Below are 14,097 nucleotides of genomic sequence, written 5' to 3' on the forward strand. Positions count from 1 at the left end.
AGAGAGACGGAGACAGACAGACACAGAGAGGTAGACACACACAGAGAGACGGAGACAGACAGACACATAGAGGTAGACACACACAGAGAGACGGAGACAGACAGACACATAGAGGTAGACACACACAGAGAGACGGAGACAGACAGACACATAGAGGTAGACACACACAGAGAGACGGAGACAGACAGACACATAGAGGTAGACACACACAGAGAGACAGAGACAGACAGACATAGAGAGGTAGACACACACAGAGAGACAGAGACAGACAGACATAGAGAGGTAGACACACACAGAGAGACAGAGACAGACAGACACAGAGAGGTAGACACACACAGAGAGACAGAGACAGACAGACACAGAGAGGTAGACACACACAGAGAGACAGAGACAGACAGACACAGAGAAAGAGACACACACGCGTATACAGTGAGAGAGACTCACGCGTACACATGCCCACACACATATGCACACGGAGATATGCATGCGTAGACGTACACCAAGAATCACACGCTCACGCATATATATGCACGCGCATATGCACACACACAGACACGTTTACAAACTCGTACAAGCAATATACACAAGAGTACCTTCGTAATATAATATAGGAGTAGCAGACGAGCGTTGATGGTAAGTGGCTACTGCCGCCCATGGATATCCGTAATCAACGCCAGATAGGATTAGATTCCTATTTGACGTCCACCAATGATATATTGCTATCCCTGAGGATTAGGGAACGCCTCGGTTAAGTATATCTCCCTTACCACACCATTATATTTTCAGAACTAAATGTGAACTTTGCATCTATTGTTCGTCATTTAATAATACCGCAATTTGATTTCATACTTCATTTGTTTGTTTGTCTTGCAACAATTGTGAAACGTCAATCTTTGGCAGTCGAAACAGTGGATGGATTGTAGCTTAGGATATTTGTAGTCAACCCCACATAAGGTTAGATTCCTATCTACCATCTGCCATAGACGCGCCACTACCCTTGCAAACTATACTGCAATGGCTCTCATAAGTATGTCTTACCACAAACTGATTTTCAATAACAACTGTATGTTATGTTCCATAGTTCGGCGCGCCACGCGGCCGCCAGGGCGGAGATGGGTGCCCGTCTGTTGCAGTTGGCTCTAGCGGCGTCTGCTCCTCCAGCTCGCCTTGCAGCGCTACTGAAGGCGTTACAGTTGCCGCCGGACTGCACCGCGCTCGCGCAACACAAGGTACGATGACGAGTAGCTCGCCGAACAATGACGAGTATGTAAACCACCACCCATTACTATTGTTTAATACCCATTGGTAAATATAAAAGCAACATAAGACAGGTCATTGCAACGAGAAATTCTACTTTACTTTAAGATAATTACTTAATTCTTTAAAAGTAACATTATCGTTAAATATCTCCGTTTTGCTCCAATAGAGTCATCGCTTACCAGTAATTTTATGAATAAGATATCAGTGGAAACTTTACTGATATGTGAACTAGCTATATAACCTATCTTTTTTTTTTTATAATATAAGAGTAGCAGACGAGCATGCAGTCCACCTGATGGTAAGTGGCTACTGCCGCCCATGGACATCTGTAATCAACCCCAGACAGGATTAGATATTCCTACTTGAAGTCGGCCACAGATGCGCCGCTACCCCTGAGGACTAAGCTGGAACGGCTCGGAAAAGTCTGACTCCCTTACCACACCCTTCAAACCGGAACACAGCAGCGCCTAACACTGCTGTTATTAGGTAGAAATAGGTGTGGCGGTGGTGCCGCCGGAGTCGAACCACAGAGGGTTCTACCACCTTTAAACTAAATAAAAATAAATAAAAAATAACACCGCGCACCAATACAGACGCCTTGGACTTTAATACTCGTCAAAATGTTGATTACGCGCAAACACTCGAATACTTTAGTTGCATATTTATAGTTCATCATCATCATCATCATCAACCCATTACTGTCCCACTGCTGGGCACGGGTCTCCTCTCAGAATGAGAAGGATTAGGCCATAGTCCACCGCGCTGGCCAAGTGCGTATTGGTAGACTTCACATACCTTTGAGATAATTTTTTTTATAAATCTCTCAGGTTTCCTCACGATGTTTTCATTCACCGTTTAAGCAAGTGATAATTAATTTCTAATACGCACATAACTTTGAAAAATCAGAGGTGCGGGATTTAAGTGCGTGGGATTTGAACCTCGGACCCCTCGATCGAGAGGCCGTTTCTTAACCAGTAGCCCATCACTGCTTTACAACTTGCTAAACACAATAACAAGATTTTATTTCCAATAAATTACGGTTCATATTTAGACTAAATAGGAAAAACTAATTAATAGAGATGCACCAAATAGTGATTTCACCGAATAACCGAATACCGAATAATATTCGGTTTAACCTTTACCGAACAGAATATTCGGCCGAATTATTAGGCTTACCATTTCTATATTGTCAATTTGCCAGTTATGTGTCCATTAACACTTTAAAATGTTGATTTGAATTTTAAAAATAAATACTTATTTAAGGTTTAAAGTAAATGTTGACTATACTATCTATAGATTAAGTAATAAATGTGTTGACTTGAGGTTTCAAAATAAATGTTAATTTGAAGTTTAATCGCGTTATTTTATTAGCTTTATTCAACACATTAATAATAGGATTTGAGTTTGACTTATAATACATAAATCTTATATAAGAAGTTTTGTGTTTTAGTCCTGTACCATGTCGTGTACACAAGAAAATAGAAATACTCGAACCGAATATATTCGGCACCAAAACCGAATAATTCGGCCGAATACAAATAGCAAAAAAGATGCCGAATACGCCGAATACCGAATACCAAACGAATATTCGGCGCATCTCTACTAATTAATATAATATAATTGTTTGTCAACAGATTACAACAGACTTGGCGGAGCAGGCGTCGGAGCTGTGCATCGAGGCGTCCTCAGTATCGCCGTCCTCTTCGCACGTACGCGCCGCGGTGCACAGCTGAGCGGGACAGACTATACTCCTTTATAACATAAAGATTCATTCATAATTCATATTTTAAGGCGGAGGTCGTGACGTCACATTAATACTTAATATTTTTTTTATATTAAATGTCATCTATAAATTACGTCACTAGTTAAGGAGGGAGGGGGTTGACAAAGTGTGATATTGTGTGGAGGAAGTGGGGGGTAGTTCGAAATTTAGTGACGTCACATTTCAAAACATAATAGTCCTATATATAACATAAGGAGTCGTTCGGAAATTACGTCACACGTTTAGGGGGGGGCAGGGGTATGACGATGTGTGACAAGGGGTGGGGGTAGTTCGAAATCTGGTGACGTCACAGTTCAAAACTTAATAGCCCTATATATAACATAAGGGGTCATTTTAAGCGGGAGGGGGAGAGTCGACGAAGTGGAACAAGGGGTGGGGAGATCTAAATTTTGTGACGTCACAGTTCAAGACGTATCTCTACAGTTTTATTACATGAATTTTATTTTATTATATGATTGAAATTGAAATGGAAATAATTACTTATATTTGTCGGAATTGCTGTTTAAATTTAATAATATCTACATGTAAAATGGAAAAATATGTGACGTCACATGGGAGGGGGAGGATTCTCGCGAAATGTGACCGTGACAAGAATGGGGGAGGGATGAAAAGAAATTCGTGACGTAATTTACGGCCCCAGCACTACCTATCTACGTTTTTTAGTAGTGGGTATATTAATACTTACTAGAAATTTAATAGAACTCCATTGAATATCGTAAAATTATTAGTAAATTACATTTTGTTTTGTGAAATTCTTATACGTTTTTTTTAATGTTACGATAATAGACAATAATGGTTTTTGTAAAGCAATATCTGTATTGTTTGTAAAAATTATGTCCGTTTATGAAAACTTTGAATAGTGATTGAAATTCCACTGTAATCGATCTTGAAAATTTGAGGATTTATTATTGATAATGGTAAAGGTTTTCAATAGCTATGAAAGAATTAGAATTAATAATTATATTTTTAAACAGACTAAAAACCGAGCTATTACAGCTAATTAAACTAAAAAGTTATTGTTGCAATCTAGTAACTTTGCGATGAACTTTCTCTAAGGCGCTCGAACACCGCCTCGACAATCCTTAATCCTGATGATGTTGATAAGGACAATGGGACAAAATTATTAAAATCGTGTATTGTCATCGGTTCTTGATAATTGTTCAAAATTTTAAATTAATCGGACCATTCAAAGTGGGTAAAAATCGAGTTCAAAGATTCCGTTACATACATATATAAGATAATAAAAGTGTGGTAAAAAGAAAATTGTTTTGTCAGTCTGTTTATCTGTACGAATAGTTCGTTTATATCCGTTATTGATAACCAATCTATCCAATGCGTAACTTTGGATAGGTTATCAATAATTGGCGTAAATCATTACGTTCATATGTAAATTACTTTACACTTAGATATAAAATTCTCTTCTTATTATTATTAATAGTAAAATGTATTATAAAAATAGAAAAAGAAAATTTTTTTGTTTCAAGTTGACATTCATTATAATCGGAATTTGTATTTTTTTTTTGTCTAGAAATCAATTTGTATAAAATTATTTTGTAAAAAATGTTGCCAAATAGAAGGAAGAATATTCAATTTAACAAAATGTTTCCATGTAATAGTAATTTTAATTAATGCTTGTTTTATACTATGTTGTCAACTTATTGGTAAGTAGCCAATCGTATACATCTATAATCAATCCCAGATTGGATGAGAGTCCTACCTGAGGTTAGCCACAGCGTTATTACCCCAGAGAACTAAGGAACGCCTCGGATAAGTATGTCTCCCTTACCACACCCTTCAAACCAGAACACAGCAGCGCTTAAGGCTTTATGTATAGAAATTGAACGTTTGACAATGATTTCATCATAGAAATTGTCATATTTCTATCTGTGGTAAACAAAAGTTGCATGGATTGAGTATTGACAACAGACATAAGTTGAAACCAACCTCAAGAAGGACTCTAATCCTATCTGAGATTGGTAACAGATGTGCATACGACAGTGACTCACAATCGGGTGGATTGCATGCCTTACCTTACGTATAGTCAGCGTAAAACTGCTAGTCCGCTCTGAATATAGAAATGAATCGCGTCGCCATAGCAAATTGTATGACTACACCTGCTCGCAACAACTTCAGAGCGGACTAGCAGTTTGACGCGGACTATACTCCTATGTAATAGAATTCTTCCTTACAACAGACATAGTGAGTATTAAGTATATTATAATTCTTGTGTGTCAAGTGGTTCTCAAACTTTTCGTGACTATTATTACGTATCTAATTTGTTTTTTTTAATTATTGAGTTAGTAGATAATCTTTTTTATATGACAAAAGATTGAGAACCGCTGTTTTATAATAAGGAAATTTAATTTAAGGTTTATTATATAATTGTATGTAAGAAATAGAATTAATTTTATAGGAATTCAATTGTAATGGGATCTTACTTATTTGAGACTTGAAACTATTATACTTAGATGAGTAAAATACATAGATTGATCACTCCTAATAAGAAAGTGTAGCAAGTGTTGCCACATCTCCGTTCTGAAATGTCCCTAAGTGTTTGAAATATTTATTAATTAAGTAAATTACATAGTATTTTAGTTATTTATACGTAAATTTTCTCTAAAAATGTTTTTTATTTGTCTAGAATTCGAAAATTAATGATAAAATCACTTTTGTGGCTATATTCAATTTCAAGGCGGTGAAGTATCTTTCTATTTTACTTATCAAAGATATTAAATGTAGTCTTTGATATATTAATACGGTATTTTAGCAAATGGTTTCATACTATAGTTTGGATAAGCTTTTCTGTGCGTTCGGTTTACGGGCAGATACTTTTCCGAAGCGTTCCAGCTTAGTCCTCAGGGGTAGCGGCGTATCTGTGCGGACCTCAGGTAGGAATATGTAATCCTATCTGGTGTTGAGTATAGATGTCCAAGAGCGGCAGTAGCCACTTACCATCAGGTGGACTGCATGCTCGTCTGCTACTCCTATATTATAAAAAAGGAATGTGTTGTCAGTTTCATGCGCGATTTTTTCAATTTCCTCAGGTGTTTTTTATTTAGTTTTTACGTTAATTTAATGAAATGAAGATCTTAAATGTAACTTATTTGTCAATAAAATGAATATTGTTTAGCTATTAGAGGTTCAAAGAAGCTTTCTACACTCACAGCCCCACACTAGGATTCCGTGTCGTGGGTGCCATGGACACACAGACGATCATACAAACACCCAGAAATCTAAATTCATCTTTTAGATATCTGTCTGGCTGGGGATCGAACCCGGGACCCTTTGCGCGTCAGACCGCTATGGCGACCGCTCGAGTTGTAATAATATATTAAACGAGCTTTTGCCCGCGGCTTCGCTCGCGTTACGAAGTAATATTTTCATCCCCTATTTTATCCCCTAGGGGGTAGAATTGATCAAAATCCTTTCTTAGCGGATGCCTACGTCATAACATCTACCTGCATGCCAAATTTCAGCCCGATCCGTCCAGTGGTTTGGGCTGTGCGTTGATAGATCACTATGTCAGTCAGTCACCTTTGAGTTATATATATTTAGATTTTATAATTTACCACTTATTAGGTAGTTTTGAAAAGCTGGCAATATTGTGATACACACAGACAAATTTGTCTACTTTTTTGTCGTTCCTATAATTTTAAACTAGATGGCATTCACTTTATTTTAAGGTTCTTATATTGACTGTTACAACTATGACATATGATAAATAAAATGATTTTTGTTTATAATTTAAGAATAATATAAGTAAGGTCCCAATAAGTCAAAATGTTGTTATTCTTAAGTACGGAAAGAAATGGATAATAAAGAATATTTTCAATTATTTTTGTTTTATTCATAAAATAACATGTTTACAATAAAGTTTTATACTATACAAATGTAATACTTAACGCATTTAATAAAACGATAAATAGACTGGCCGAAATTTTGTCAAAGGTTTGGCCACGAAAGTAGTTTCGGACAAAGTTCGTCCATAAAAGTTAGTTTCGGCCAAAAATCGGCCGAATATTGTGTTTATTATTGCGTTCGGCCTTTATTATGAAGTGGCAGACAAATCAAACTTTGTTTACATTTTTTAGGACTTTCGGTCGGTCACTATAATTAAGTAACTACAATAATTTTCAGATTATTAAAATAATTCTAGTAATAATTATTTACGGATCCAGGAGGCTCAGGACTCAATCCCTAAAAATACACTAAAGTAGACTATTGCACATTTAGAAAGTGAAAATTTATCTAATATATAAAATTCTCGTGTCACAGTTTTCGTTGCCATACTCCTCCGAAACGGCTTGACCGATTTTGATGAAATTTTTTGTGCTTATCTGGTATCTATGAGAATCGGCCAACATCTATTTTTCATCCCCCTAAGTGATAAGGGTTGTTCACCCTTAACATTTTTTTATGTATATGGCAACACAACATTTGCCGGGTCAGCTAGTATGCATATATATTTCTGAACATTTTATGTTGTAACGGGTACAAATGTTATATGCATATTTAGTAGGTCTGAGAATCGGCTACTATATATTTTTCATATCCCTAAGTGATAAGGGTTGTTCACCCTTAACATTTTTTTATTTATATAGCAACACGCTTGCCGAGTCAGCTAGTAATTCTGTAAAATTATTTACAAGACCTATTGCTCTGTTTCTACTACAACTTTCTTCTTCCTCCCTCTTTTTTTAGCAGGTCTTTTGATTTTCGTTTTAATAACTGGTTTAGAGTTCAACGCTTTAGCGAGCGCCTTCTGTATATTTTTAGTTTTAGGCGTGTAATATCTATTTTTATTAGCCTTCAGTAGTTCTTCTAAATGATCATTTGGTATGAGATGTGCGAACGGGTTTTTCACTGAAACCAGTTGGGTTCCATCTGGTAATTTTATGTTCTTGTCTGTAGGGGCTTCCTCCGGTTCAGAATCACTTTCAGCTTTTAATAATTTTTTCACTTTGACTATCTTGAAGAATGGTGCGTCGGGTAGCAAGTGACCAATGCGGACACCGCCATACTTATCTGGTATATTCGGGATTATTATTTCCTGTGCTAGTTGCTTTGTTCTTGGTATATCATCGATGTCTCCTAACATGACCTCCTGAGCTACGTCGGGTATTATAGAATCGTTTTTGTACTGCGTGTAGTCCGTTTCATCTGCAAACATATTGCAGTACTCATTATTATACTCTGGTTTCGGAGACATCACCGGTATTCGTTCATCCATATTCATATTAACTAATTTCGGCTTAGTTATCAACTGTTGCACTAAGTTAACTTTCACATGATATTTCGTTTCAAGCATGTTATCTCTGAATTTGACTGGAAATTTCAGTTTTCCGGGAGTAATAATTTCTTCTTGTGTGAATTTTTTCATTTTGATCAACGGTTGTTTGTCTGTAGGTGGGTCTATCGTCTTGATTGTAACGCTGTTCGATACAGTAATCATTTCGGAGGTATCTGGGCGGAAATTTTCGATAAAATTCTTTACTGACAGCCCGTGGTCAGACATGGGAGTGATAGTAGCTTTGCAGTTATCCGTAACATCTACTTTCTTTATTGTTTTCCTAAATTTATTAACTGCAACATTCTGAGCGGTCATAAGTAACGACTTTTTCCGTTTTTCCACTAATGATTTGATGAAGTCTGCCGGTCTTGTGGTCGGTTTGTCTGTATCTTTGGGTTGGGTCTTCTTACGTTTCTCTAACAATGATTTCAGAGTCTCGGTGAGTTTTGAACTAGAGTGTGCATTATCAATATGATTCTTAAGCTCATCTTTCGACCTGAACTTTGCGTGACATTTTATACATCTCTTCAACTTCGAGTTTTCATGCAAGCTCATATGGTGATGGAAATTCTGAACGGTATAACAGTATTTATTGCAAATCTTACAAGTTAGTCTCGCTCTTTTATTCCGAATCCTCAATCTCGATTTCAAAGGAGTTTCATTTTCATTATGCTTTAATAGTGACACTCTAACAGTACTCAGAGGTTCATCATCAGAAACTTCCACCGATTTAGGTGCTTTTTTTAGTCTTTTTGCTGGTCGTTTAGTCACTTTTCTTTTACGTTTAATATTCTTTATACCCTTAGGTTTTGTTTTCGACAAATCACTTTTTAATATCAATAAATTCATATCATCAGAATCATCGTTTTCCATGTTAGATACTGTGTCCTGACTAGTGACAGTAATTTCTTCAATTGATTTATCAGCATCAGGTTTTGTTGGTTGTTCATCAGTGATTTCTGTTGATTGATTTTTTTCTGGCTGTACACTTATTTCTGTTGACTGATTAGTGATTTCTGAAGACTGATTACTGATTTCTAAACACTGATTAGTATTTTCTGATGACTGATCATCAGCATTTTCTGTTGGCTCTATTACTGATGTTACTATTTCCTGCTCTATCACCTCAGTGTCAGAAAATTGGGAATTATCATCAGAATCGTCTGTACTTATGTCTAAATGTTCTGCGGTCGGTTTGAACGGATTTTCGGATTCCTTATCTGAGAAAAACACATGTAAATTCTCATCAAACTCAACAAAACCGACACTTTTATGAATAATTTTGATGTGAATGGTGAATTGTTTCCGTAACCGAAAGTTTTTGTTGCAAATTTTACATGTGTACGGCTCAATTTCTTTGTGTTTCGTGAAGTAGTGCGCAAATAGTTTGCTCGGATGCACGAAGATAGCATCGCAATGTGTGCAGCTGTATTTGTAGAGGTGGTAATTGCTGTGTGATCTTTTGATGTGCTTCTTCAAGTTCAATACACCAACAAATTCTCGTTTACAGAACTTGCACTTTTCTAACGAAACAGGAGTGTTGTGCTCCTTAGCTCTGTGCTCAGTTAAGTCGTGCATGGAGTTCGTTATCACATTACAGGTAGGACATTTAAGAGCGAAACACGTTGCCATGTGCTTCGTTTTGTCGTTAACATGGATAATCTTATCGCATTTAGTACATTGCTCCTGGTCACGGAAAGTGTTCTGACAGTAAAGACTCCTTAACATATGCCTCAGTACTCCGGCCTTCTTCTTGAAAACTCGGTAGCATTTATCGCAACTGTAACTTCTACAGTCCATCATTTTTAAATGATTTATATAAGCTGATAGATCGTGAGAGGAGTATTTACAAACGGTACAAGTAAATGCTCGGTTTTTCGACAAAATTAACAGGAATTTCCGTATCGGGATGTTTATAGCGCTGGACAGCAGCGAGAAGACTCCGTTGAGCATCACACCCTCGTTATCTCTATGTTCAATATATTCGTGTTCTTGTAAATTTTTTCTGTTAGTAAAAATTCTAGTACATTGAGAGCAGGTGACCGAACGATTAAGAACAACTGCGCGGTGCTTCTGTTCATGCTCGTCTTGGGTGGATAAAAACGCTCTAAAGCAGAAGAAACAGAAATTTAGAAGACCTAAATGTCTATATACCAAATGAGTGACGTATTCGTCTTGGCTGCAGAATATTGAGTAGCAAAACCTACAGATCGTCTTCCCGTTCGATTCGTGTAAGTGCACCTGCATTACGTGGAGTTTCAAGTCCTCTTCATCAAGGAATTCCGCGCTACACACAGCGCAAACTGTTTCGGCTTCCATTATGTCCAAAATAGCGATTTCTGTCTCGTCCGCAGCTTGTAAAGCTGTCTTTTTTCGTCGCGTCTTCATTTTTAATGGTTACAACTTACTATCACAGGTTTAACTTGATATTATTGGTTTGGAAAACATTTTTAATCAAAATATTTTTACGCGGTAAAGTGACAGATAATGTCAATTTCTATTTGTTTTTTTTATGCTTCATTGTCTTTGGTCCTTGCTTCTAAGCCTTGGCTTATTGCCTTACAGTACCTATAATATTATAGAAGATTATGTATCAAAGAGTATAGAAAGCCATAAAGGAAATTTGTGTTAAAGTTCAAATGTTTTGATTTTGATTTTTGGACATTTAATATGTAGCGAATGAGTAGGCTCGTGAGGTATTGAGAGGCGTGTTACTGTCTTTATTGTTACTCCCTTAAAACTAAACTTAACCTAACTTATATAACTATGAGTCCTACACTGTACACTACAAATATTTCAAATTCGTGTGTACACATACAATGTAAATAGGTGTTGTCATAAAAGAAAAATGCATGTTCCGTGTTTCTCTGTTCCATGGGTGTACTTTTTACAATAATGCTGCCTTCATTTTTTTTATAATATAGGAGTAGCAGACGAACATACAGTCCACCTGATGGTAAGTGGCTACTGCCGCCCATGGACATTTGTAATCAACCCCAGATAGGATTAGATATTCCTTCCTGAGGTCGGCCACAGATGAGCCGCTACCCCTGAGGACTAAGCTGGAACGCCTCGGAAAAGTATGTCTCCCTTACCAAACTGGAACAAAGCAGCGCCTAACACTGCTGTTATTAGTTAGAAATAGGTGTTGCAGTGGTGCCGCCGGAGTCAAACCACAAAGGGTTCTACCACCTTCAGATTCATTCCTCTTCAAGATTCATTCTTTTAATGGAATAAATATATAAAACGAGTCAATCAGTGTAATATATCTTCAGGGAAAGGTTGATTAGTATTAGTATTAATAATAAATAATAATAAATTTAGATTATTAGCATTTATTTAAATAATTAGCATTTTCCCTTAAGGTAGAACTTTTGTTTTATTTAAAATTCGTTATTGATGTGCGTGAGCAGTAGTCACTGAGCCTAGGTACAAGCAGACCTAATACAGGTTTGTGGCAATAGAGATATCTCATTACTACCAAATTTACAGCACATTTGTTAGCTTTTATCTTATACTAGCTGACCCGGCAAACTTTGTACCGCCTCAAAATCTATTTATCAAATATATTGCATATAAAATATATCCTATGTTACTCGTGGATAACGTAGCTATCAAATGGTGAAAGAATTTTTAAAATCAGTCGAGTAGTTTTTGAGCCTATTCATTACAATCAAACAAACAAACAAAGTTTTCCTCTTTATAATATTAGTATAGAAAAAGAAGACAGTTTTCCAGCAATATCTTACACAAAACTTGTACAAATAATAGCTCAAGGACTGCATACTGTCACATTCATGTGATGCTATTTATGTAGAGACAAACACGTTGCCCTGTGCTTTATTTTGTCGTTAACATGGATAATCTTATCGCATATAGTACATTGCTCCTGGTCACGGAAAGCGTTCTGACAAGAAAGACTCGTTAACATATGCTTCAGGACTCCGGCCTTCTTCGTGAAAACACCGTAGCATTTATCGCAACTGAAACTTTTGCATTTCTTCATTTTTAAATGATTTATATATGCCGATAGATCGTGAGAAGCGTATTTACAAACGGTACAAGTAAATGCTCGCTTTTTCGCCAAAATTAACAGGAATTTCCGTATCGGGATGTTTATAGCGCTGGACAGCAGCGAGAAGACTCCGTTGAGCATCACACCCTCGTTATCCTTATGTTCATTATGTTCGTGTTCTTGTAAATGTATTCTGTTAGTAAAAATTATAGTACATTGAGAGCAGTTGACCGAATTACTGGATACAACCGCGCGGTGTTTCTTTTCATGATCGTCTTTCGTGGTCAAAAACGCTCTATAGCAATAGAAACAGAAATTTATCAGACTTAAATGTCTATATACCAAATGAGTGACGTATTCGTCTTGGCTGCAGAATATTGAGTAGCAAAACCTACAGATCGTCTTCCCGTTCGATTCGTGTAAGTGCACCTGCATTACGTGGAGTTTCAAGTTTTCTTCATCAGGGAATTCCGTGCTACACACAGCGCAAACTGTTTCAGCTTCCATTATGTCCAAAATAGCGTCTTCAGTCTTTCTTTCTGTCTCGTCCGCAGCTTGTAAAGCTGCTTTTTTTCGTCGCGTCCTCATTTTTAATGGTTACACACTTACTATCAGGTAACTACAGGTACTACAGGTTTAATTCGAAATAATTAGTTTGGGAAACATTAACATCAAAATATTTTTACGCGGTAAAGTGACAGAGATAATGTCACTGCCTATTTGTTTTTTTTAATAATTCATTGTTTATGGTCCCTGCTTCCAAGCCCTGGCTTATTGCCTTTCAGTATAATATTATAGAAGAATATGTTTCAAAGAGTATAGAAAACCATAAAGGAAATTTGTGTTAAAGCTCAAGTGTTTTGATTTCAATTTTTGAACGATTAAATTTCAAATTCAGTTGTCCAAAAATGTTAATTATTTCTATATAAGTTACAAGTTAAGAATTATATACAGTTTTAGGTACACTAAATTTCGCTTTTAACACAATTTATCTCTGTCACGCAAACAACGTCACGTAAACGTAAACAACTTTCACAATGCTTAGATAAATAAAACACGTTACTGAATTATCACAATCTAGGTATAGATTAGTAAAGATACTTCGCCGCCTTGAAATTGAATGAAGCCACAAATGGCTTATTATCGTAAGTTCTTTTTTTGAATTCTTGACAAATAAAAACATTTTTAGAGGATATTTACGAATAAATAACTAATACTGCGTAATTTACATGAATTTACATAATAAATAAATAATGATTTCAAATATTTTAGGTATATTTTAGCACGGAGACGTGGCAAAACTTTTTTACGCAACTATTTCAATTCTCAAAACTGGGTACATTTTCTAGTTAGGAATGAGTAATCTTTACTAATCTATGAATCTAGGTGAGATCACTAGACAAACATATAACCATGACCGCATGTTTTTTTCGTTATATTTGTAAAACTAATAAAAGATTCCTTCAATGCCGACTTTAATAACTTTACATTTTAATCTAATATTTATTTAACGTATTTATGTACTTTGTAATGTAATGTAAATAGGTGTTCTTTTGAGAGTAATGCTGCCTTTCTCAAGACCCATTATTTGAATGGCATAAATATTTAAAACGAGTCTTTCAGTGTAGTCTATACTATCTATACTAATGTTATAAAGAGGAAAACTTTGTGTTTGCTTGTAATGAATACGCTCAAAAACTACTGGATCGATTTTAAAAATTCTTTCACATTATCCACAAGTAACATAGG

At 36.1% G+C, this 14,097-nt stretch overlaps 3 protein-coding genes across 6 annotated transcripts in view; 1 reads left to right on the top strand and 2 right to left on the bottom strand.

Moving 5' to 3' along the window:
• The window catches only part of Nup98-96 (nuclear pore complex protein Nup98-96), a 71,316-nt gene extending 67,302 nt beyond the window's left edge, over window positions 1–4,014 (top strand). For all 4 annotated transcript variants that reach the window (XM_073090929.1, XM_073090930.1, XM_073090932.1 and 1 more), the window contains exons 47-48: window positions 1,082–1,229; window positions 2,895–4,014. In XM_073090929.1, the coding sequence (XP_072947030.1) occupies window positions 1,082–1,229; window positions 2,895–2,993 (247 nt within the window). In that variant the 3' untranslated portion in view covers window positions 2,994–4,014. The remainder of the gene's footprint in view (window positions 1–1,081; window positions 1,230–2,894) is intronic.
• A 2,427-nt stretch (window positions 4,015–6,441) lies between these two features.
• The window catches only part of LOC140755632 (uncharacterized), a 224,412-nt gene continuing 216,756 nt past the window's right edge, over window positions 6,442–14,097 (bottom strand). Inside the window, exon 4 of the mRNA XM_073090935.1 lies at window positions 6,442–6,577. The gene's annotated coding sequence lies outside the window, so the exon portion shown is untranslated. The remainder of the gene's footprint in view (window positions 6,578–14,097) is intronic.
• On the bottom strand, window positions 6,869–10,807 carry LOC140755630 (uncharacterized). Its single transcript, XM_073090933.1, has one exon. The coding sequence runs from the start codon at window positions 10,719–10,721 to the stop codon at window positions 7,695–7,697; it is 3,027 nt and encodes a 1,008-aa protein (XP_072947034.1). The 5' UTR covers window positions 10,722–10,807; the 3' UTR covers window positions 6,869–7,694.

Source organism: Epargyreus clarus, unplaced genomic scaffold (assembly GCF_041222505.1).
Source record: "Epargyreus clarus isolate Ecla_fem2 unplaced genomic scaffold, WU_Ecla_fem_2.2 ptg000033l, whole genome shotgun sequence".
In the NCBI taxonomy this organism is placed as follows: Eukaryota; Metazoa; Arthropoda; class Insecta; order Lepidoptera; family Hesperiidae; genus Epargyreus; species Epargyreus clarus.

What these genes read in the sequence shown, in the direction of transcription:
- LOC140755630 (XM_073090933.1), bottom strand. Translation starts at nt 10,721, where the DNA reads ATGAAGACGCGACGAAAAAAGACAGCTTTACAAGCTGCGGACGAGACA.